Source organism: Giraffa tippelskirchi, chromosome 2 (genome assembly GCF_054371585.1).
Source record: "Giraffa tippelskirchi isolate mGirTip1 chromosome 2, T2T-mGirTip1v1.2.pri, whole genome shotgun sequence".
In the NCBI taxonomy this organism is placed as follows: domain Eukaryota; kingdom Metazoa; phylum Chordata; class Mammalia; order Artiodactyla; family Giraffidae; genus Giraffa; species Giraffa tippelskirchi.
Window position 1 is genome coordinate 100,344,511 of NC_137276.1, and position 22,369 is coordinate 100,366,879.

At 51.3% G+C, this 22,369-nt stretch overlaps 1 protein-coding gene across 3 annotated transcripts in view; it reads left to right on the forward strand.

Annotated features, from left to right (window-relative positions):
- Positions 1–18,789, forward strand: part of SLCO2A1 (solute carrier organic anion transporter family member 2A1) — an 85,820-nt gene extending 67,031 nt beyond the window's left edge. For 2 of the 3 annotated variants that reach the window (XM_081574145.1, XM_081574146.1), the window contains 9 exons: positions 177–313; positions 2,468–2,546; positions 3,054–3,218; positions 4,692–4,881; positions 6,487–6,652; positions 9,182–9,345; positions 13,353–13,417; positions 15,826–15,949; positions 16,821–18,789. In XM_081574145.1, coding sequence (XP_081430271.1) covers positions 177–313; positions 2,468–2,546; positions 3,054–3,218; positions 4,692–4,881; positions 6,487–6,652; positions 9,182–9,345; positions 13,353–13,417; positions 15,826–15,949; positions 16,821–16,941 — 1,211 coding nt within the window. In that variant the 3' untranslated portion in view covers positions 16,942–18,789. The remainder of the gene's footprint in view (positions 1–176; positions 314–2,467; positions 2,547–3,053; positions 3,219–4,691; positions 4,882–6,486; positions 6,653–9,181; positions 9,346–13,352; positions 13,418–15,825; positions 15,950–16,820) is intronic. The other variant, XM_081574147.1, reaches the window with a different exon arrangement.
- The last annotated feature ends 3,580 nt before the right edge of the window (positions 18,790–22,369 follow it).

Genomic DNA, 22,369 nt, shown 5'->3' on the forward strand with positions numbered 1-22,369 from the left:
ACTGAATGAAATGGTGCTTTCAGGGCAAGGTTAACCTCGCTGATCCTCCCACAGGCCTCTGTTCTCTGGGAAGAGAGAGAGGATGTTGTCTTGACCAAGGTGCTAGTTCCCTTGATGAGTAAAGTGAGATCATACATTCATCCAGCAAATACTTGTGCCCTGTGCTTTCTCTTCAGCATCTGTTAACTTGAGCCCTGGAGACCCCCGATGGGTAGGAGCCTGGTGGTTGGGCCTGCTCATTTCCTCAGCCTGCTTGGTTATCACCTCTTGCCCCTTCTTTTTCTTTCCTCGAGCAATACCCACAGGAATGGAGGTAAGCTTCTGAGAACCCACAATTCTACCTATTATAAGAGTTTCCTAAAAGGAGGTATCGTGTTAGTAATTTAGTCATGTCCAACTCTTTGCGACCCCATGGACCATAGCCTGCCAGGCTCCTCTGTCCATGGAATTTTCCAGGCAAGAATCATGGAGTGGTTTGCCATTTCCTTCTCCAGGGGATCTTCCTGACTCAGGGATCGAACCTGGGTCTCCCACATTGCAGTCAGATTCTTTACCATCTGAGCCACCAGGAGGTATGGAGGGGTAGATGATAAAGCTGAGAAGTTTCAGTAAGTTAATTCTGGGTGAAATCTAATCAAGTTTCATGATGCAGGACTTCTCAGAGGCTTCTCAGAGGTGAGCGTGCTTGTGAATTTCCCAAAGATGGGATTTCATCAGTGTTCCCTCACCATGGTAGCATCTCAGGGATTAGGAGGGATCCAGGGAATATAGTCTGGGGAAGCTCTGAGTTATCTAAAGTGAAATAAAGAATTAAGAGTCAATAAAAACTGAATATGTGACCTAGAGCAGTTGACTTTTGCATTTAATAGGGCTGGTCATGTCTAATCCTAAAGGAATAAGTGAAAAAGAAATTCCTAGTGGTGGAGAGTGTGAGATTGGGCTGAGAGTGGAACATACTTTGAGCAGACTGACCTGCATGTATTTTCCAGTCATATCTGTTGGAGAAAGAAATCAGAGAAGGATGAGATTAGAAAACAGTGGGGAGAAGTCTTGAGTGGGGGCCTTGACATTAGGCCGAAGGATCTGAAACTTGTTCTGATCTCATGAAGTTCTAAGTGACTGGTGCCCACTTGGGTGACAACTACGTGAGGTTGTGTTTGGGGAGTCAGGAAGGAATGAAGGCTGGAGATGTTATGAGACCAGTGTAGAGATGATACAGCTGAGGACCAGGGCCATGGCTGCCAGGCAACTGAGACAGGGCAGTATAGATGTCCTTGGAGGGGTTGCTCAGAATGACTTAGCCGTGAGCGGCTGAAGTTTGTGCCAAAGCTTAGAGCCAGAGGCTGAGCTGGACGTTCTGCAATAAGGTGTGTGAGATTGTGTGAAATCTAGGCCCGACCAGTGGGGAGGGGCAGGGATAGATGGCTTCAACTTGTCTTGAAGAAGAATTTCAAAACGTGGCAGCACATCATTGTGATGCTGGAGTCAGACAAACCTGAGTCTGAATCTAGCTCTGCTACTTCCAAACTAGCTGAGAGATCCTAGGCAAGTTTTCTTGCTCCTAAGTTTCCTCTACTTTAAAATACTGGAGATAGAGACTTCCCTGGTGGTCCCATGGCTAAGAATCTGTGCTCTCAATGATTCCCGGTCTAGGAACTAAGATTCGACATGCCGCAACTAAGACCTGCCACAGCCAAATAAATAAATAAAAATAAATATTGAAGTACCGGAGATAAGAGTACCTATCTTAGGAGGAGGTTGTGAGGAATGGGACAATATGTGCAGAATGCTGGGCATGGGGCCCACCATGGAGGAAGCACTAAATAAATGGGAGTGCCTGCGCCTGGTGATGAGTCTGCTGGGGGATCCTAACAGTGTCTGAGCTTGGGGGGCCTTGCATCTGTTTAGTGGTTCAGAGCTGGGCCTCGGACTGCAGCTGACAAGTTCAGAAGTGGATGGCGAGTTCCCTGAGGGGCTTTGCACAGAAAGTGCAGGCTAAGAGCCAGGTCAGAGCCTTGGACAGGATCCAACTTTGGGCCCAGAAGAAAGAAGGGACTCCACAGAGGAGACTGAAAGAGAGAGCTGGGAACAGAGGTCATTATAGACCAGAGTGTCCCAGAGGCCCATAGCTCCTGGAACCTGAGGACAAGGAAGAAGTGTAGCCATGACAGACAGACAAAGGCTGACGTTCATTCAGATGTTGGCATCAGCCAACAGTTAGATATGAAATAATATGCACAGATACGAAATCATATCTGGGAGGCCCTAGCATGGATGCATTCTGGCCAGTGGCCAAAGCTCCGGGCTCACTGACATGCATGTGATGAGTGCTTTGGACACCCTTCCACACATTTCCAGGGTGGCTGAGCACCACCCTGCCATGAGCCACTAAGACTAGAAGGATCAAGGGCCTGGGAAAGATGGCTGTAAGGAACCTGTTAACATTCACCACCTTTGCTGCCTTCAGAGGACTCATACCATGACAGATGAAGCAAGGAAGATGGAAGAGGCCAAGTCAAGAAGCTCCCTGGTGGATTTCATTAAAAGTAACTAAGTGACCCGGCAGTCCTGGGTGGGCTGGCTTGGGGTGGGGGTGGTCTAGGGTCACCTGGCCCATGTGGGGTTGGGTGTGGTGAGGCGCAGTAAGAGCTACACTGGCCCATCCCTTCATGAGAGGTTCTGACTGGAGCCCTGCTGACTACTGCTTTGCAGAGAGCAGGAGACCCCATATCAGGCAGAGGCAGCCCCGCCTTCATGGTCTGGCCCACGTTCTCCTCTCTCTTCCCTTCACATGGATGCAGCTGTCCTGTGTAGTCACCCACCACCTGATTTCTTCCAGGCCTGTCCTCATTTTATTTAGCCCATGAGCATGTTGAGTGGATCCTGAGTGGCTATGTGCCCCCAGCTGGCCACTGAGCAGCTTGGGGCCTGGGTTTCTGCCCGGAGGAAGAGAAGGGAGCTGCCTGGGGGGGGGCAGGAAGGACAGCAGTCAGGCTTGCAGACCCCAGTGACCACTGCCTGGAGGCGCAGCCCTGACACCAGTCTGTCCACAGGGTTCCCCCGCATCTTCCTGAGGCTCCTGATGAACCCACTCTTCATGCTGGTGGTCCTGGCCCAGTGCACCTTCTCCTCTGTCATCGCCGGCCTCTCTACCTTCCTCAACAAGTTCCTGGAGAAGCAGTATGGCGCCTCCGCAGCCTATGCCAACTTCCTCATCGGTGAGTCCCCAGGGCTGCCGCAGCTGGGCCTTCCCCCTGTTCATCCAGGGAGAGGCACCGCCAGACTGGACAAGGGCAGGAGCCAGAGGGTTCTTGCCCAGGAGAAAGGATTGTAAAGACATTTTTCCTGGTTGGCAATCCAGAATGTTCTTGGCAGATTTCTTGGGCCCCTATCATTCCAGTCAGGAGTGGGTGGAGGTTGGGGGCTGCTTCCTCCCTGTCAGAGGGACTGAAAGCCTGACCGTCTCCCAAAGGCCCTGACATCATCAGGGACAAGAGAGGAAAGAGTGTGGATTGAACTGGGGGCTAGGCAAGATGCCGCTGGGTGTTTTTTTTCTTCTCCAAGGGCTTGAAGACATTCACCTGGGTAAGGACTGTGGGGCCCAGGGATTCTCAAGCCCCTATACTTTAGGCTCCCCAGGAGAGCTTTAAGAAATACAGATGCCCAGGCCCCACCCCCGAGCAGTGAAAGCAGAATCTCTGGCAGGGGGGGCCAGCATCCAGCACCTGTGTTTTTGGCAGCTGAGGTTGCAAAATACTGATGCAGTCCCACCAAGTCCCCAAGGGAATGACGGGGGCCAATTCACTGGTGAACTTGACCATGTGGGAGGGTGGTCAGGGCATGACCCCTGACCTCCTGTATGGCTCTTGGCTGTGACTTCACCCTTCTAGCCTTTGGCCTCTGATGAGCACATCAAACAGGAAGCACCACCAGGGCCTTGCTAACCCCATGTGGTTACAGTGCGATAAAGGGCCAGGTAATGAAAGGCTTAATAATGGCTTCCCAGGTGGCTCAGTGAGTAAAGAATCTGCCTGCAATGCAGGAGATGCAGGAGACTTGGGTTCAATTCCTGGGTCCAGAAGATCCCCTGCAGGAGGGCATGGCAACCCACTCCAGTATTATTGCCTGGAGAATACTATGGACAGATGAGCCTGCCTACAGTCCACAGGATTGCAAAGAATTGGATGCAACTATGTGCGCACAGAGTTATTTGGGCTTCCCTGGTGATTCAGACTATAAAGAATATGCCTTCAATGCAGGAGACCCGGCTTCTATCCCTGGGTAAGGAAGATCCACTGGAGAAGGGAATAGCTACCCACCTACTTACTCCAGTATTCTTGCCTGGAGAATCCCATGGACAGAGGAGCCTGGTAGGCTACAGTCCATGGGGTGGCAAAGTGTTGGACATGACGGAGGAACTAACACTTTCACTTTCTAATAAATGCATATTCAACCCACATCTCTCTGGTTGTAAGGGTCCCACTTCTTTATTCTTTGCAGAGGCAGAGCAATCCTCCATGTCAAGATAACTGTCAGTGTGCCTGGCAAACAGTAAATGCTCAAGTAATGTCATCTATTACTGTTGCAATTAAACATATCGAATGTCCCTTCAGGAAGCCATGCCCTCTTCTCGGTGGTCCACATACCACTCCAAGGCCTGTGCACCCAGACCAGCTTCTCTCTGTCTGTAGGTGCCGTGAACCTCCCTGCTGCAGCCTTGGGGATGCTGCTCGGAGGGATCCTCATGAAGCGCTATGTTTTCTCTCTGCAAACCATTCCCCGTGTGGCTGCCACCATCATCATCATCTCCATGATCCTCTGTGCCCCTTTGTTCTTCATGGGCTGCTCCACCTCACTCGTGGCAGAGGTCTACCCACCCAGGTAAGGGGAGTGAGGGTGAGGAAATACTCTTTGCTGAGGCCAGAACCTGGAGGTAGCTGCCACATCTTCCTTTCTGCTTCTTCAACTGTCCTCTCTCCTTTTCCCTTGTTGATCTGATCTCGTATGTGGCAACTGAAAAAATCAGATCTTAGTGTGCTCAATTATGAGAAGAAATCAGAGAGTGCTAATGGGCCACTAGCAATCAGGATTAAGGTTCTGTTTTTTAAGAAGCACCAGAAACTAATTTGTTTGGTTTCAAGATGAATCTGTAGTGCTGTGAGCCTCAGGAACCAGGAAATAGCTATGTTTAGCATCTGCTCTCTACCAGCTAGAATTACAGAGTCTTATTGAGCTGCTGAGGAAAGATGAGAGATGGAGACTTGAAAAGATTTGGAGAAGAACAATGAAAGTGATGGCAGACTTAAAAAATTAGGGCAGGTGAGGAAGAGGGCAGGTAAAGGATACCTGTCGGTTTGCATAAAGCGACATGGTTTTAAGTTCTAAGTTTGGCTTCACGTTCAGGAAGGGCTTTGAAGCCAAGGAGAGGATGTGCTTTTTTGCTTTTTCCCTTAGAGCCACCTTTCAACACCTCTTCTTTTAGATTTTGCCTAGTGAGGTTGCAATACTGAAGATAGCATACTTTTCAGTTTTGGCGCTTTATCTTTCTCTGTGAAAGGACCTCTCCTGTCTCCAGAGGGTATGAAGGAGGGGAGTGTTATTCAGGATGGAACTGCCACTCCCCCCGCTCTGGCCCACTCCCAGTTTGTACGGGTCTTCTGGCTGTGGTTGAGAGAGGCCAAGAATACTTTCACTGGATGTTTAGCACAGGGCTTTGTCATCAGACCAGGTTCTAGGTCTGGCACTGCTCTTTCCAAGTTGGGGAAAGTTACTTCAGGTTTCTCATCCACAAAGGGAGCATCATTATCAGAACATTTACGAAAAGCCCTAAGGCACAGTGCCTGGAGCATGAGAGATGCCCCATTACTGATAACCAGCACTGGAATAATTATTTTAGCAAAGTTCTGAACTGTGGTTTATCAGCCCCTAACCCCCACCCTTCCCAGAGGAGATCATGAGTATTGGATATGGAGGGCGGAGACATTGGTGCGATCAGCCAGTGAAATCCCTGGGTTAAAGCTCAGGGGGATGCAGTAACCTGGGCGATGGCTACATAGACCCAGAGACAGGAGCCATTGAGTCCCTAGATGACCTCAAGGGGCCTCAGCCCAAGCCCAGATGAAAGAGAAAGGAAGGGAAATATCACCTGTGACTTTCCCATAGCATCTGCCTTCTCTCTCATCAGAGTCCTGGCAGGTTGTTCCTCTCGACCCCTTCTGCTGTGGGGCATTTGCCAACCAAGCATTCCTAACGACTAATTGGTAGGTTTGGGCTCCTACTGGCAGAAGAACCAGAGGTGCCATGAGCACCAGCCAAGCTGACCCTTGGCTCCAGTAGACATGATTCAGATCTCTGGGTGGCGCTGGCCCAAGACAAACAGAGAAGCACAAGCACGCTAACCAGGCGGGGAAGTCACGCTGGGCTGGAGTGGTGAGGTTTTCTTTTGGTCTTGCTTTGTTTGATTCCCATTTCCTGTTTTGCTGGCAGCACATCAAGTTCTATACGTCCACAGCCTCCCGCCTGCCGCCGGGACTGCTCGTGCCCAGATTCCATCTTCCACCCGGTCTGTGGAGACAATGGGGTTGAATACCTCTCCCCTTGCCACGCTGGCTGCAGTCAAGTCAACTTCAGCTCTATAGCTCTCAAGCAACCGGTAAGGGCCGGAGGGGCCCCAGGTCTCTGCCGAGTGTGTGCTCTGACAGCCTGCTCCTCCACTTGGGATGGGCAGGGCTCCACCCCACTCATTCCCAGCATCCTGGCCTCTGGGCCACACCCACCTTTTCTTCACCTCCCGTTCCCTACGGTCATGATCAGATGCTTACAGCCCAAAGTCAATAAAGACTGGCCAATGTCCAACAAATTCACATTCCTGAAGCCTAACAATGCTCAAAGCAGAAACAAGTCAGAGCACTCCTTCCGCTGAAGCCTGCCAGTCTCACCCTGATGGGTTCTTATTGCGCACATCAGTGTCCTGCAACCTGGTTGTGTTGCAAAGCCATATGGACAGGCCCACACATATCGAGGGCAGAGGGCCTCTGTGATGTGGACCTGGAAGGTTAGAGCTGGAAGTGGTGATGGAGGCCATTTGGTTCAACCTTTCTGGACACTCTCAGCTGTGGCCACACAACTGGCTTGAAGGCTGCAGCTATTCAGGGGCAGATCTGGGCCTGGAACCCAGGGTGCTGCCCCAGCCAAGGGCACATCTGTGCAAGATCAGGTATCTCCCGGCCACAGCCTCCCACTCACACAGCTCACATTCACGGTGCTCACTTGGCAAGGTTCTGGCCAGCCCTCAGAGTGCTCCCTGCCTCCCCAGATCAGACAGCACCAAACCAACTCCGGTTGTCTGTGTGGTTATTCAACAAACACCTAGTGAACACCAGACACATACGTGGGTGCTGAGGATTCAGTGGGGAACCCATCAGCCCATGTCTCTGCCCTCATGAACTTGTATTCACCAAATAAAGGCACAAGAGTGTTTTTAGAAGATAACCCATGCCACGAAGAGACTTAATGAGACAGAGAATATCTGGGGACCTCCCAGTGGAGGTGACATTAGAACTGAACCACCAGAGGAAGAAAACGCTCTGAAGACCTGGGAGTGAAGCAAATGCAAGTACAAAGCCCAAGGGCGTGAATGATCTGGCAAATGGGAAGAGTGAGAAGGCTAGAGCTGGCACAGAGTGTGGAGGAGGGTCATACCCAGCTAGGCCTGGGAGCAGGCAGGGCTCAGGCTTCAGGCTGGGACATTCTTTATCCTAAGAGCACTGGGAAGTTTATGCAGCTCCCTAAGGAGAGGATGCAGCCTGTTCCTTTAAACCTGTGTAGAGGGCATGGGCAAGGCTAGCCCCCTTCCCTGAGAGGACAGGCAAGGCTGCTTCCATGGCCACCTCTGCTGGCAGAGGAGTGTGGTTCTCAGGAAGTGCAAGGACCAAGAGCTTGGGCAAGATGCTTTCTCAGTTGCCTTCTTTTTGGGGGAGTCTGTGGTGGCTTCTGTGGTTTTCTTATCTTTATTTACTCACTTCTGACTCATCTACCTCCAGAAATAATCTTAACAAGTTTCCAATAATAGCACAAGCACATCAAGACCAAAATCCATTAGCAGAATATCAAGAAAAAGCTAGCAAATTATAAGGGAAAATATGTGTAAAAAATCCAGACTGAGGAAGGTAGCAGCAACATTGTATACAACTTAATTATGAGCTTCCCAGCAGCCCAAGTAAAGAAGGTCCATAGTTCCAATCCTTGGTAGAAGGAAGCATACCAGTTAATTAGTTCCAATCTCTGCCCTCTAACTGCTTTGACACTTAAAGCAGTTGGACCATAGGCTGGTCCATCAGATGATGTGAGAGGGAACGTGAAGCCACCTGACACAGACAGGGTCCACCAAGGTGAGCTGTACAACAATGTTGAGCCGTATGGATTTATAGACTTGAGACAGAGACCTTTAGAGGCAGGAGGAATTTATCTCAGGCAGAAAGTTCAGTGGATTTCACTGTGTTTCCACTGGTGCTGTGCCGCGCTGTGCTTAGTTGCTCAGTTGTGTCCGGCTCTGTGTGACCTCATGGACTGTAACCTGCCAGGCTTCTCTGTCCACGGGGATTCCCCAGGCAAGAATATTGAGTGGGTTGCCATGCCCTCCTCCAGGGGATCTTCCCAACCCAGGGATTGAACCCAGGTCTCCCGAACTGCAGGCAGATTCTTTGCCAGCTGAGCTACCTGGGAAGCCCATTCCCACCCGTATCGCCTCCTATTTTTATCTTCCTTTAATGTCCCTGCAATAAACACACAAACAGCAAAAACAAACACCCAGAAAACCAGTACTGCTGGGCAGAGGGTGGCCTGACCCAGAGGAGGGCCCTCCCAACCCCAGATCTGCACTGGTGGACCATACCTAGCAATGGGATCCTGCAGATCCCCATGCTGTGTAACTGCGGGAGGAGTCCAGCGCACACTGGACGACTGGTTTCCGTGAAACAAACACTGTTGCCCAAATAGTGATCAGAAGCGAGATCCCTGGGGCACCTGAAATCCCCACCTCGTCTCCTCTCCAGTCTCTGCATCTAGCATCACCAGGTCCCCAGGGAGGGCAGAGGTGTGCCCGTTGGAGCAGGCATTTAAAATGTGTGGAGTAGAAATAATAACAGCAGGTTTCCCCTGTTCCCCTCCGTCTCCTTCCAAGATCTACTTGGACTGCAGCTGCATCAGCGGGGGATCTGCTTCAGCGAAGACAGGCCCATGTCCCATCTCCTGCGCCCACTTCCTGCTCCCGACCACCTTCCTCATCTCCTTCGCGGCTCTCATAGCCTGCATCTCGCACAACCCTCTCTACATGATGGTGCTGCGGTGAGTGCGCCTCTCCTCCCCAACACTCCCCTCACTTGGTGTCCAGCTGCCCCCTTCTCAGCTCTCCTGCCTCTCCTGGTCCTCGGAATCCTCGGACACGAGATGTTCTTGGGGTGATACAGGGAGATAATACTAGTGCGCCAGTGCCAGGGCTTTGGTGCCAGCCCGTGTGGAGTCCCACGCTGCAGCCTCATTCAGAGCCTCACGGTGTCCCTGCCTCTCCATTCTGCATGAGGAGGGAGGAGCCTGGAGAGGAGGTGGAGCCTGGAGAGGAGGCGGAGCCTGCCGACTGAGCCACGTGACCCCTCCAGGCCGCCAGACTCCACGCTGACTCCACACCTGTAGATTCACCTATCTTTAACTCTCAAAAGAACTGAGAGGAGGGAGGAGAATTCAGTTGGAAGCATAAAATCAGAGAAGGAAAATGAGGAAAGTTCCAGAGACAGATTAAGGAAATGTGGAAAGGATGACAATGAGAAAAGCCCCGTGTCCTAGGATCCAGGTCTGAAGGGAGGACAGGACAGGCGGCAGGCCAAGGCAGAGGTGCCGTGTTACAGTGACACCAAGGTGCCCCTGAGGTGTTGACATGGAATGACCCTTCATTCACCTCACCCTCTGCAAAGGAGAAAATAAAGTTTCAACCAAGTTGGCATTACTTACCCCCTGCCTACCTCCCTCCTGTCCTTATCTGTCTGGCAACAGAGATGGAAAAACAGGATTTGGAAGCACGGGTCCAGGGTCAAAGGCCTAGCTCTACCATAAACTGGCTAAATGTCCTTCGGTGTTGCCAAGTTCACCAAGTCTCAATTTCCTCATGTATGTGTGTGCTTAGTCACTCAGTCGTGTCCAGATCTACAACCCCATGGACATAGCCTGCCAGGTTCTTCTGTCCATGGAATTTTCCAGGCAAGAGTCTGGAGTGGGTTGCCATTTCCTACTCCAGGGGATCTTCCCCACTCAAGGATCAAACCTACGTCTCTGTGTCTCCTGCATTGGCAGGCAGATTCTTTACCAGTGTATCACCTGGGAAGCCTTGCTTCATGAATGAAAGGGCATTAATGATATTGACTTCAAAGGATTCATGTGGGGGTTGTATGGTAAATTGCTTTGCTCTGCATAATGGTTCATTATCACTATTAACCAAATTATTCGATTCAGTTCAGTTCAGTTCTTCACTCAGTCGTGTTCGACTCTTTGCAACCCCATGGACTGCAGCACGCCAGGCCTCCCTGTCCCTCACCAACTCCCAGAGTTTACTCAAACTCATGTCCATTGAGTCAGTGATGCCATCCAACCATTTCATCCTCTGTTGTCCCCTTCTCCTCCTGCCTTCAATCTTTTCCAGCATCAGGGTCTTTTCCAATGAGTCAGTTCTTCGCATCAGGTGGCCAAAGTATTGGAGTTTCGGCTTTAGCATCGGTCCTTCCAATGAATATTCAGGGCTGATTTCCCTTAGGATGGACTGGTTGGATCTCCTTGTTGTCCAAGGGACTTTCAAGAGTCTTCTCCAACACCACAGTTCAAAAGCATCAATTCTTCAGCACTCAGCTTTCTTTATAGTCCAACTCTCACATCCATACATGACTACTGGAAAAATTATTATGACCAAATTATTATTACTATTCTTATCAACAGCTAGTTTCCCCAGAAGACTAAGAGATGAGGAGAGATCTGGGATTTTATCCTATTTACACGTTAGCTTGCAAACTACCAAGCTCCTGTCTCTGTTACTGTTTCATAAGGATGCTGGCAGAAGCCGGAAGACTCCTAGGTCAAAGGCAAAGGACTTTGTTGCTCACAGGACAGCAAGCAATGTGAAGCTCATGTTGCGTCATTTATTTGTGACCCCATGTCCTACTGAGTGACGTGGAGGGCTTCAGGTGTGTGTGTCACCTGCTGTGGGTGTAGGTCACAGCTGAGGAGCACTGAGCTGTGGGAGAGCCACTGCTTCTATAGACCAAGCCTGCAGCTGGTCTAGAAGACTTTATCTCATGCCTTAGGTCTGTTCGCTGCAACCACACCCTTGGGAAATGGCCCAGGAAGCACGCAGTCAGACCCTTGCATTCTTAGCATACTCCATGAGAACGTGTAGGCGTCCTCAGAGCAGGTTGCTTCTCTCAACACTGTCATCACACTCTCCTCTACCATTCTGCATCTGTGCATTCCAAGTACCCATGCTTTCACTCAAGGACCCTGAGTGTGGTTCCCTTCTTGCACTCCAAGTCAGATGGACCACAGTGGACCCAGTAATCCTGAGAAAGGTATGTGGGTGGCCATGATGAGGAGAGGGAATAGAATAAGGAAATTTCACAGGGAAGCCCCCGAGCATCAGAGAAGGGCATTGCTGTCAGACTGCCTCCCAGAGGACTGCCAAGCCTCAGGGATGAGGAAGTAGTGAAGGAAAAGTGCCATTTGAACCCCAGCGTGGGCTTTTTTAGAAAATCTTTCCCTTCCAAGTTTGGTCAGGAGCTGGAGTGAAATTGAAGAAGAGGCCCCAGTATCCCAAAATAATTTAAAGATAAATTCCCCTGGGAAAGATGAAAGAATGGATGCTATGTAGTGCAAAGAAGGTGAGGTTTAAAGCCAATGTTGTAGGTGACCCAAACCTTATTTGTATCACTCATGGCCCTCAACCAGGCATGGAAATACAGGCTGGTAGTGAAGATGTGCCAAAAATATATCACAAGACAGAGGTCAGAGAGCCAGTGTTAATTCGGGGCTGAAGGGGCAGAGATCACAAAGAACTCAAACTCTCTATTAGAAGCCAGTGTGGGGTTCCCAAGTCCCATTTAGTTGAGAAACCAGGAGAGTCTGCCCAGAGATAAGGACCAAAACATGGAAGCATCTATTGTGGATTGGCCCATTGAAGGGACCTATTTCAACAAAGGGGGTGTCCGTTAGATTGAGATTTGAGGCATTTTCCATTGGGGGCTCCCAGTGGGTGCCTCTCCCCTGCTTCACCCCATTGGGGATTCTGAGAAGCTGAAAGGCTGTTCCTTTCCAGTTTGCTAGCAGAACTGTGGAAGCAAAACAAAATGTGTGTGGAGATCTGAGTTCCCTTCAGCTCCAAATGCTTTCCCCTAACCAGCTCCCACTCAGGAGTGTGTGCCGGCTGGCCCACTCCTGACTCCCCATGTCATGGATAGGGGTGTCCTTCCTCTCCGCTCCATGCCTAGCTGGCATGGCAGGGCCCAGCAATACCTCCTCCAGTCAGCCTCCCTCTCCTCTCTCAGTCTCTTTCCTCAGGCAAGTACTTTCCTTCTCTAGCGGCAAGAAGGGCGGGGGCAGGACTGGCTGCATAATTTGCAGGATGCAGTGCAAAATGGAAATGCAAGGCTCTTGGTTCCAAAATTATTAAGAATTTCAAGCCTGCCACAGCAGGGCATTAGAGCAGACATGGGGCCTTTCTGAGGGTGGAGCCCTGCAAGGCCACACAGGTCACATGCCCACCACGCCAGCCCAAAGTAGAGGATTCTGTTAGCTGCTCAAAGGAGCCCTCAGCCCAGGGGCTCTGGCTACACTTTGCATCAAGGCTGTCTTCTATTGCTGTAAAACACCACCAGAACTATTCAGACCTGTTGCCATAAACACAGCCTTCAGTATCCTCTGGTTCCCATATGCTCTGTCCTCTGCCTCTTGAAGGGAGCTCTGGGCAGCTCTGAAAATCACAGAGACCAGTGGCTCTCAAACCTGAGGGTGCACAGAATCTCCTGGAGGGCTTCTTACAATACAGAGAGCAGGGCCTCACCCGCAGAGCGTCTGCTTCTTCATCTGAGGCGTGGCCTGAGAATCTGCATTTCCAATAAGTTCCCAGGGGATGCTGATGCTGTTGATGCAATGATCATGCTTTGAGAACCACTGAGAGGAGCAATAAGAGCAAAAGGCCCAGGTGAACCCACGGGGGCCTCGCGAGGGCAGGTCTGATGCACCCTGAGGCTGGCTGCACCGAAAGAGGGAAGGCTCAGCCCTGAGTCCTCCACCTGCTGATTTCCTGTTTGCCTTTTCAGTGTGGTGAACCAGGAGGAAAAGTCCTTTGCCATCGGAGTACAGTTCTTGCTGATGCGTCTGCTGGGTAAGTGTCAGAGACGCCCCCTTCCTGGTGACCCCCAGATTAAGGGAAATCAGAGGGCTGTGGGGTGTGGGGTGGGGAGGGGAAAAGCCCCATCTCCTCTCTGTCATAAGAAGCTGTACATAATAAGCACAACAGCAAATGCCAAATCCCATATGGACTGTTTCCGCATCACCTGAGGTTAGGAAAGTTTCCATCTATGGCATTAATTCGAAATGAAACTGTGTAAGAAGAAGGAAAACTGGACACAGCTGAGAATGCCTAATAGAACACTGAGTGTAGGTATTTTTTCATCTCTCTCCAAGAATTCACTGTAGGAACAAAATCTCGCATTCCTGCCACAGCCAGAACAGCAGCAGAGCCCAGCCCTGGCTTCCCTTCCATTTTACAAAATCCACTCCTCCTACCTCTATTCAGCAAAGGGGGGCCCTCTGCTGGCAAACCCTGCAAAAGCAGTCAGAGCCCAAGGAGGAAGGGCGCTGTGCACAGGGATCAGGACTGGCTGTGAATGCGCTGCTTGCGGGCATCTGCAAACTCCCAGCTCGCCCCAGGTGTGGGGACACTGCAGGTCCTTTCTCAGACTGCTCATGCTGGACTGTCCCCTCTGGATGCCTCCAGGCACTGGATTAAACACAAAGCACTCATATGGAGACTCTTGCAGTGACAGGTACATGAAGTAAAGGGACTGATTGAGGAGGGATTTATTAAGGACCCCGGGGGTGCCCACTGCAGTGGGGAATATGCTGACTTCAGTGGAGAGACTTCAGTTGGCATCAGAGTGCACTTTCTGACCTTAAATGCTGAAATCCCTGCAGAGCCTGCAGTGCATTATTATTCAGGAATCTGGCTGCACTTCACTCTGTAGCAGCTTCCATGATCACCCTGGGGTGTGGGGGTGATGTCTCTCCTGGGTCTAACCAGTGGGGACCCTCTCCTACCAAAGTTGGGTGAGTGTAGGATAAGGAGGAGTGAACCAGTTTTTTCAGTGGAATTTCTTGGTCTCTGGCCACTTGCTCCTAAAGCCCCCCTCTTCAGACTCTGCTCCTCTGGCCTATATTACAAGCACAGAGGACACAAAGCACCAGGGTCTACCTGTCCTGATGGCAGAGACACAGTTGTCACCACAGTGCCTTTCCATTTATAACTTGCTCTGAAACCTCCACTGGCAAGGAAACCTTACGTTCCGCCCAGCTCAACAGCAGCTAGGATAGGCTCTGGAGCACTCCGCCCTGCTTCTTCCCACCACTGTAAAAACAGTCTCTCCTGTGCTCAAAGCACCTGCTGCCTTTGTTTTTTCATTTGAGTTCAGATAACTCAATGTGAGATCACAGATAGAAATCACAGACTGGAGGGATCCATTCATCACCCAAGAATGCAATTCCACCTTGGATAGAAAAAAGGACTTGGCCAGCTTCAAATTACCCCCTGGAACTTAGCTGAAAATTTTTCTGGACTTCATTTCTATTTAGGGAACATCATTTAGGAAGGTCATTCCTTGTGGCCAATTTCCATCCCCCACTCATCTGGAGATTTGGGAGCAAGCAGGTCTGATAGAGAGACTGGTTCTTAAAGGTCCCCACTTCAGAGTAGAGCCACAAGCAGAAGATTGCCTGTTTCTTTCCCCCAGAAGCAGCTTCTCACAGGGCCCTAAATGGAGTCTGAGAGGCTGTTCTCAGTGGTTCTGAGAATGGAGTGGCCTGACCCGGGTGTGGATCTGGCCAAGCCCTCCCCTGTCTAGACCTGTAGCTAAGGATGCAGGACTGACCTGAGTATTCAACAGCCATAGGGCATGGCCCACGCTGGACCAGTTTTCAGCACTCAGCTTTGGGGCAGAGGCTCTGAGCAGCCAGGGTATTGAGGGTCTGGGGGTGATGCTTGCTGTCTAAGGGCAGCTTGCCATTGTGGAAGGACATGGGATTCGAACCTCCGAGAACTAGGGTTCCTAGTCCAGCCCCGACCCTGCTTGGCTATGCAAAGGTGAGCCAGCCGAGCCCACCTTCCTCCCCAGTAAAATGAGGGCAACCACCTGCCTCCAGGCTGCCCTGAGGGCCTGAGGAGTCGGTGTCCTCAAGAGCCTCCTGCCACTTGGTGAGCCCAGCAATCCCAAGCGTGGGAACTCTGGTACCTGTATGACCTGGTACAAGGGGACACCTGCCACTCACTGTCCTGGAAGGATGGCTCAGGCAGGTCCCTCTTCTCTTCTGAGCCTCCAGTGAAAGAGTAATTCAGGCTTCACGGAAAGCTAGTCTGTTTTCCAAAGTCACTGTCTTCCCAGGGGTGGGGTAGAGCTGTTCTTGTGCCCATGAGCTGTGTAGGGGCCCCGGGCACCTGGCTCCCCACCCTGCCCTGGCACCTCTGCTGACAGCTCCAAGTGACCTGAGCTCTCTGAACTCTCTTCCTGCTGATGCTAGCCTGGCTGCCGGCTCCAGCCCTCTACGGCCTCACCATCGACTACTCCTGCATCCTGTGGAGCTCGAAGTGCTCGGGGAGGCGAGGGGCCTGTGCCTACTACGACAACAATGCTCTCCGGAACAGGTGAGAGCCTGTATGATGCACCAGGCCCCGGGCCCGAGCAAAGGGCAGTCATCGCTCCAGTGGGAATTGTGAGGCTCTCAGGCCTGCGAAGGAGAGCCGGAGGGGAACTTGCCATGGGCAGGAGTGGGGGCCTCCACTGACCAGCAAGTCAAGGCTCACAGAGAGCCATCCAAGTAACAAGACCCAGAGGCTGTCCTGCCCCCCGTCTTCAGGCCCCGCTGGCCCTCGAGAGGGACAGCATCACAAAGAGGGTTGTTAAAGGGAGAGGGCATGGCTGTGGAACGATGATGCCAGGCCAGCCTCCTATTGCTCAGAAAGAGGTGGCCCATCACAGCTCCTGGCAGAGACCAAGGGCAGGTGGGACCAAGCCCAGCTGCAGCACCACTGAGTTCTGCACCCCTTCAGCCACCTCACCTGCTGCCTCGTCACAAACCAAGTGGCGAGAGTGGGCTTCAGGGGACTGGACGGGATCTGGAAATGGTGTGGGAGGGGCACAGAAGTCCAGGAGAAGGGCAGCCAAGAGGGCAGGGAGAAGACACCGTCTCCCGGCTGTGCTGGGACACAGCCCCCTCCCAGATGGCTGGTGCTGGGGTGTTTCACTGGCCCTCTTGGGGGAGGGTGGCGCCAGGGAGGGTGACAACCAGGAGCACTGGACTGGGAGTCCCACGTGGCTCCCATGTCCTACAAGCCTCTCTAGGCTTGTGGACAAAAGGAATGAGGAAGGTGGCTCCTACTCAGGTAGGGACGGATCCTTACCTGAGTGGTGATGACACATTACCCCGGGGCCACTGTGACAATGATTCTGCTCTTCTCAGTGGCCCTGGCCACAGAGCCTCCATACTCCTCACGTGTCCTGTCTCCCGCCCCGCAGGTACCTGGGCCTGCAGATGGCCTACAAGGCCCTGGGTGTGGGGCTGCTTATCTTCATCAGCTGGCGGGTGAAGAAGAACAAGGAGTACAATGTGCAGGAGAAGGCTGCCAGCCTCATCTGACCCTCGACCTCAGCTGCTGCCCTGCTCCTGAGAGCGGACCTGCCCCCACACCAGCCCATATTTACTAACGTTAACACGGTGTCTCCTTTCTGTTTCTTAAATGAGAAAGAAAACCCCATCACCATTTGCCTTCCCTGTCCCCTCCTCCCAGAGCCCCCCAGGGTGCCCCTGGGCCTGGTGGGCACAGAGCTGGAGGGCTGGGTCTCTCCTGGCCCCTTGGGCGAGGCCCCCACAGGCCCAGTCTCGTCCTGCGTGATGGGGATGCTCACTGAGGCAGCCCCGCCGACCTTTCACCAGCTCTGTGGTTTCTCTGTGGGGAGACCTCTGGGTATCTGCCCAGAGGAAGGAGGGAGGGGGCTGAGTTATTACTGACCAGAGCCAGGCTAGGGGAGGGGGAGGCTGGCTGCGGTCCCTTTTGTATCTGGGTTCAGCACCGGCCGCAGAGCCCAGGAGGGCTGACTCGCTTCCCCTCCGATCCTCACTTCCTGCCCACGAGGCTGCTTTGGAAGCTGTCATGTTGGGAAGTATGGCCAGTTGGTCCTCTCAGTTACCCACGCTCAGGACCAGAGCTCGGACTAACACCTGAAGACAGGCCATCCAAATGGTGTTCACGTTAACAGTAGACTCTTCCGGACCCGGGCCTGTGTAGGTTTATCTCCGTCTTTCCAGCAGTATATCTCAAACTAAGAAAGTCACACAGCGGTGAAGACCTGCGGCTGGCTGTGGATGGCCATGACACCCAACCCCCACCCCACAGTGGGGAGACAGGATTCCTCATCTCAGAGTGATGGGAAGACCACCTTCCCCTAAGCTGACTCAGGTGCTGATGAGGTGGCTTCACATGGACTTCCCTGTCTGGACTTTAGCCTGTGGGTCATGAAGTAAAGAGAGGCTGTCGAGGATGTCAGCAATCAGATTATGAAGTCCAGAGAATGTCAAAAGCCGTCAAGATGTCCTCCTGTAGCCCACAGAGTAGAGACCTGAGAGATTGACTTTCCTGGTTTTGAACATGGTTGTGCATATTAGCATTTTCTCAGCCTCTTCTCACTGCCTCCAGAGAGGTGGGTGCCTTCCCTGGGCTTGCACTGAGAGGTGCTGCTGCCCTGGGTGGAGGTTCAGAGTCAGAAGCCAACAGAGGACTCCTTTCATCCACAAATATTTATTGGAGACCAACTTTGTGCAAGGCAGCACTGGGGCAGGGTTCTCCCTGGAACTTCCTGTCCTCCATCTGCACTAAGGCTTCCTCCCAGAGGAGGCTCACTGGGCAGGGTGGGGGACACACAGCAAGAACCCGGAGATTATCAACAGAACCTTGACCATCCATGCCCCACCATACTGAGTCTGCTTCTGGCCTTTACCATATGGGGAGCTGACTTACCATGTCCTCTGGAGCTGCTGGACGTCGGTCATGGTCACATACAGATCTCCTGAGTACCACTGCTCTTAGAAGACCCTTCCAGAAGCCACCTCCGGAAAGGCCTCATATGAGGGAATGTCGGTGGCCACAGGGCCATGGTCTGAAGTCTGTGTGAAAGCCTCTGTCACAGTGACACAGACAGCCTGATTCCAAAGCCACCAGCTCTATTTCCACAGATCTCACTCAGGAAGGGAAGCTTCATGCAACCTCAGAAGCCAGTTTCAGCCCTTTTTGCGGTCATGCTTGGAAAATGATTCTCTGCAACTAACCCTGGTTCTTCTCTCTGCAATTTAACCAAATTCTGAAGGCACTGCCTTTAGCCGAGCTCATGAACAATGAATGCCAGCCTTCAGATTCTGGAAGATGGTTGCTATCCCAAGCCTTTTTTCTATTTTAATATTGCTATTAATATAATGTAACTTGGTCATGAATTTGTACTGTCATGTATATTTGCTAGAGAGCAGACAGAACCTATACATTCTGGCCAGAGACTGTCCCTTGCCCAATCCTTGGGGGCCTAAGACCATGGGGATGGGAGGTAATGCCCCTCTGAACTCAACATGCTGGTACAGAGAAGCAGCAGGCGCCTCTTGTCCTTTCAGTGAAGTCCCTTTAGTCAAGACCCCATAGTGCCGGGCTCTCAGAATCTCTGATCCCTGCCCTTGAGTTTATATGCAGAAGTGGGGTAGGATACAGACAGCTAAATCCATGATATGAAGCGGAACTAATATCATAATCATCTGATCACTTGGTCACAGTCAGTACGACTACCCTACAGCAAATCTGCCTGCAGGACCTGTAATGGTGTCACCTTCATTTCCCTTCAGGTGCAAAGCTTAACAAGCTTCCTTGAGTGTTGGACTCTCATAGAGCGTGTTGTTAAAATGCAGATCTCTGGGACTTCCTTGGTGGTCCAATGGCTAAGTCTCTGCACTCCCAATGCAGGGGTTTGGGTTCAATCTCTGGTCAGAGAACTAGATCCCATGTGTTGCAACTAAGACCTGGTACAGTCAAATAAATATTTTTTAAGAAATAAATAAAATAAAGTGCAGATTCCCAACACTCTCCACCCTGCCCCAGAGGCTATTTATATGAGGCTGAAGGGGAACCAAGAGTGGCATTTTTAACAGGTCCTTTGTGTGAGGCTGGTGTGGGTGGTTGTCAAACCCTGTATGGGGGTCATCAGAGCCTTGGGGATGCCCACTTATGCTTGGACTACTGAGAAACTGAAATAGGCCTTTGGTCAGCTCACATGTGAGTGTAGGAGGACAAGGTAACTCTTGATTTCCTGGGTGGCTCCAATCAGGGGCTAGTGGACATGGAAAACAATGCAAGAGCCCACATTTATATTAGGTTCTGCCAGTCCTGAGAGTGGAATTCTCCCTCTACAAGCTTGAAAGTGCAAAATGCATCACAGTCATTTCTTTATATCAGTTGTGTCTGACTTCAGGTCCTCATAGTGCTGCCTGGCTGGAAATTCAACGTCAATCAGCCTTGGTTTGGCTCTCAGAGCCATCCACATGTCCTTGGGTCCTGCCACTGTGGGTCTTTGGTCCCTTCCTGGTCTGAGGCCCCTAGAAGCCTGGTTTCTCCCCTGAGCCTGGAAACTCTGCAGAGGCTGGATACCAAGACTAGGGTCCTGTGTACCCCAGGGATGCCCCTCCACCCCCATCTAGTCTAGGAAGCCCACTCCCCTGCCAGCCCTTCAGGGGCTGAATGAAAAAGCCAGAAAAGGAAGGGTATGCAGGAACCTTTTTATCTCATCCTTCCTTGAGCCTTCTTGGCACAGGAGAGGGAAAATGCAGTAGAATTAAATGCCGTATCTCCATAAATTATCTTTTGGCCCAAAGCCCTTTTGGGTGATCTTTGCCATAGCCCATGTTGGAGGCCAGATGGGTTTTAAGGCTCCATTTGAAGATGAGGAATCTGAAATTAAGGAAGTAACCTTGTGATCAACTTTATGCAAATAATAACTGGTTGGGTCTGGACTCCAACTAGGCTGTCCAGCCCTCTCTGCTCCAGCTCCCCTACTGAGTCAGTCCCCATGGAGGTCCACTGGCCCACAAGATGGAGATGGGGGAATCTACTGAGGGCCAAGTAAAGTTGTTAATGGAGGTGGAGAGAACAGGTAATATTTCACTTACCCACCTTCTCCTCAGGTAATAAGAACGTTATAGCTGTTCATTAAGCAGGACCATGTCAGCCCTATAGCACCACGAGTTTAAAGAGTCACAGAGAAAAGGGGCAAAGAGGAAAAGGCTTTCAAGAGAAAAAACCCTGAAAGAGCTACAGGCAGACAGACCTTCAAGGAGACACCCCCACTTGGTGACGAGTCAGCAGGGTTTTGCTTAGGAAACAAAGCCACATTGTGATTTTCTCCAGCTGCTTTCAAAGATGAAGAGAGACAGTTAATCTGAGGGCTGAATCCAGTCAGTATCAAATCGTTATTAAAATATTATATTACAGATTCCCAGAGAGATTGACAGGGGCTGTGTGTGTGTGTGTGAGAGAGAGAGAGAGAGAAAAGAGACAGAAAGAAAACAAACAAAAAAATGCTGTGAATCCAATATAGAAACACTATCTTTTTACAACCATAAGAACTAAATCCCTGGGAGAAATATCCATCTCCTGCCAACAGCACAGAATTCATTATAACCTTTCATCAGAGATTAAATATGTATACAGGTTGTGGGCAAAACCTTGGCAAATTATAAGTGAGAGAAAGTTTTTCCCCCACGACACACCCTGCCCACTCATCCAGTCCGACCCACCTCCACCCCGCCGTGTTGTTGTCACACCGTACAGGGGATCACCACGGTCTGATAAAGTCCCTGCCCCCCAGGCACCGGCTACAGGTTGATGACAGTGACTAAAATGTACACAGATCTTTATAGCTCACAACATCTAACATCCACAGCATCCACTCATTTAACAAACTCCTTTAACTGGAAACTCAGGATAGGCTTGGCTGTGCTGGGAAACAAACAATCCTCACCCACTGTCACATGACACACCAGGAGTTCACATCTTGCTCACCTAAAGTCCTCCGTCAGTCTGGATGACTCTCAGGGCAGTGGCTCCGTACCTCCTTTTCACAACACACTGCCACGATGCATGAGGCAGTGTCAGGGAGTCTTTGAAGGTCTTGCACCGCTAAGTAAATTCTGGCCAAGGAGTTAAACGCTTCACCTCCGCTTCCAGCCCCTTGGCCAGAACTAGTCGCCGTTGCTGCCTAACTGCCGCAGAGATGGGGAAAGATAATCCTTCTGTGAGCTCAGAAGAGACAGAAAGCGGATATCATGGACAAGCGCTAGGCTCCTCCACCACTGGGGCAGACCTGGATGGACAGAGGTGCTCACTGCGACACGTGAGCCAAGTTTGCCAGGCGCTGGGGGAGGGGGTACAGCCAGAAGAAAGTTCTCTGAAGGCGGCGACATGAATGTTGGGTCCCCAAAGGCAAGGTGATGATTTTGAGGCAAGGCTGAACCTGCAGGCAGCTTGCAGAAGAACGAGGAGATGAGGAGGGAGGTTGGCTCAGAGGAAGCGGATGGTGTAGTGGCAGAGGGAGATGTGGGGTTGGGGGAGGGGTCTCCTGGGGCGAGACTTGCTGGGGCAAAGGGCCAAAGACTCAGGAGGCTGAAGAGCCAGAGAAAGGCCCTAAGGAGGAAGAGAGGGTGAGTCGATCCTCAGTGGAGGAATCTCAGCCAGAGCTTCCACCAGCCCTGAAAGGCCAGTACAACTAGTCCTGTCCTACAAATGGAGAAAACAAGACCCCTCCCAGCTGTCACTTGTGCCTTTATTTATTCACTTAGTTCCCAATGTAGATGAGGACAAAAGATGATGCACATATGGCCCCACACCTCCAAGGTCACATGATTAGAAGCAAGAATTAGGTACAAGGGCTGAGAGCGCATTCAACCGAGAGATTAGAGAAGGGGCTTGATCCATCCTTACAAGATAGACTAGATTTCAAGAAACCACAAGGTGCAAGAGAAGACATTCCAGGAGTTC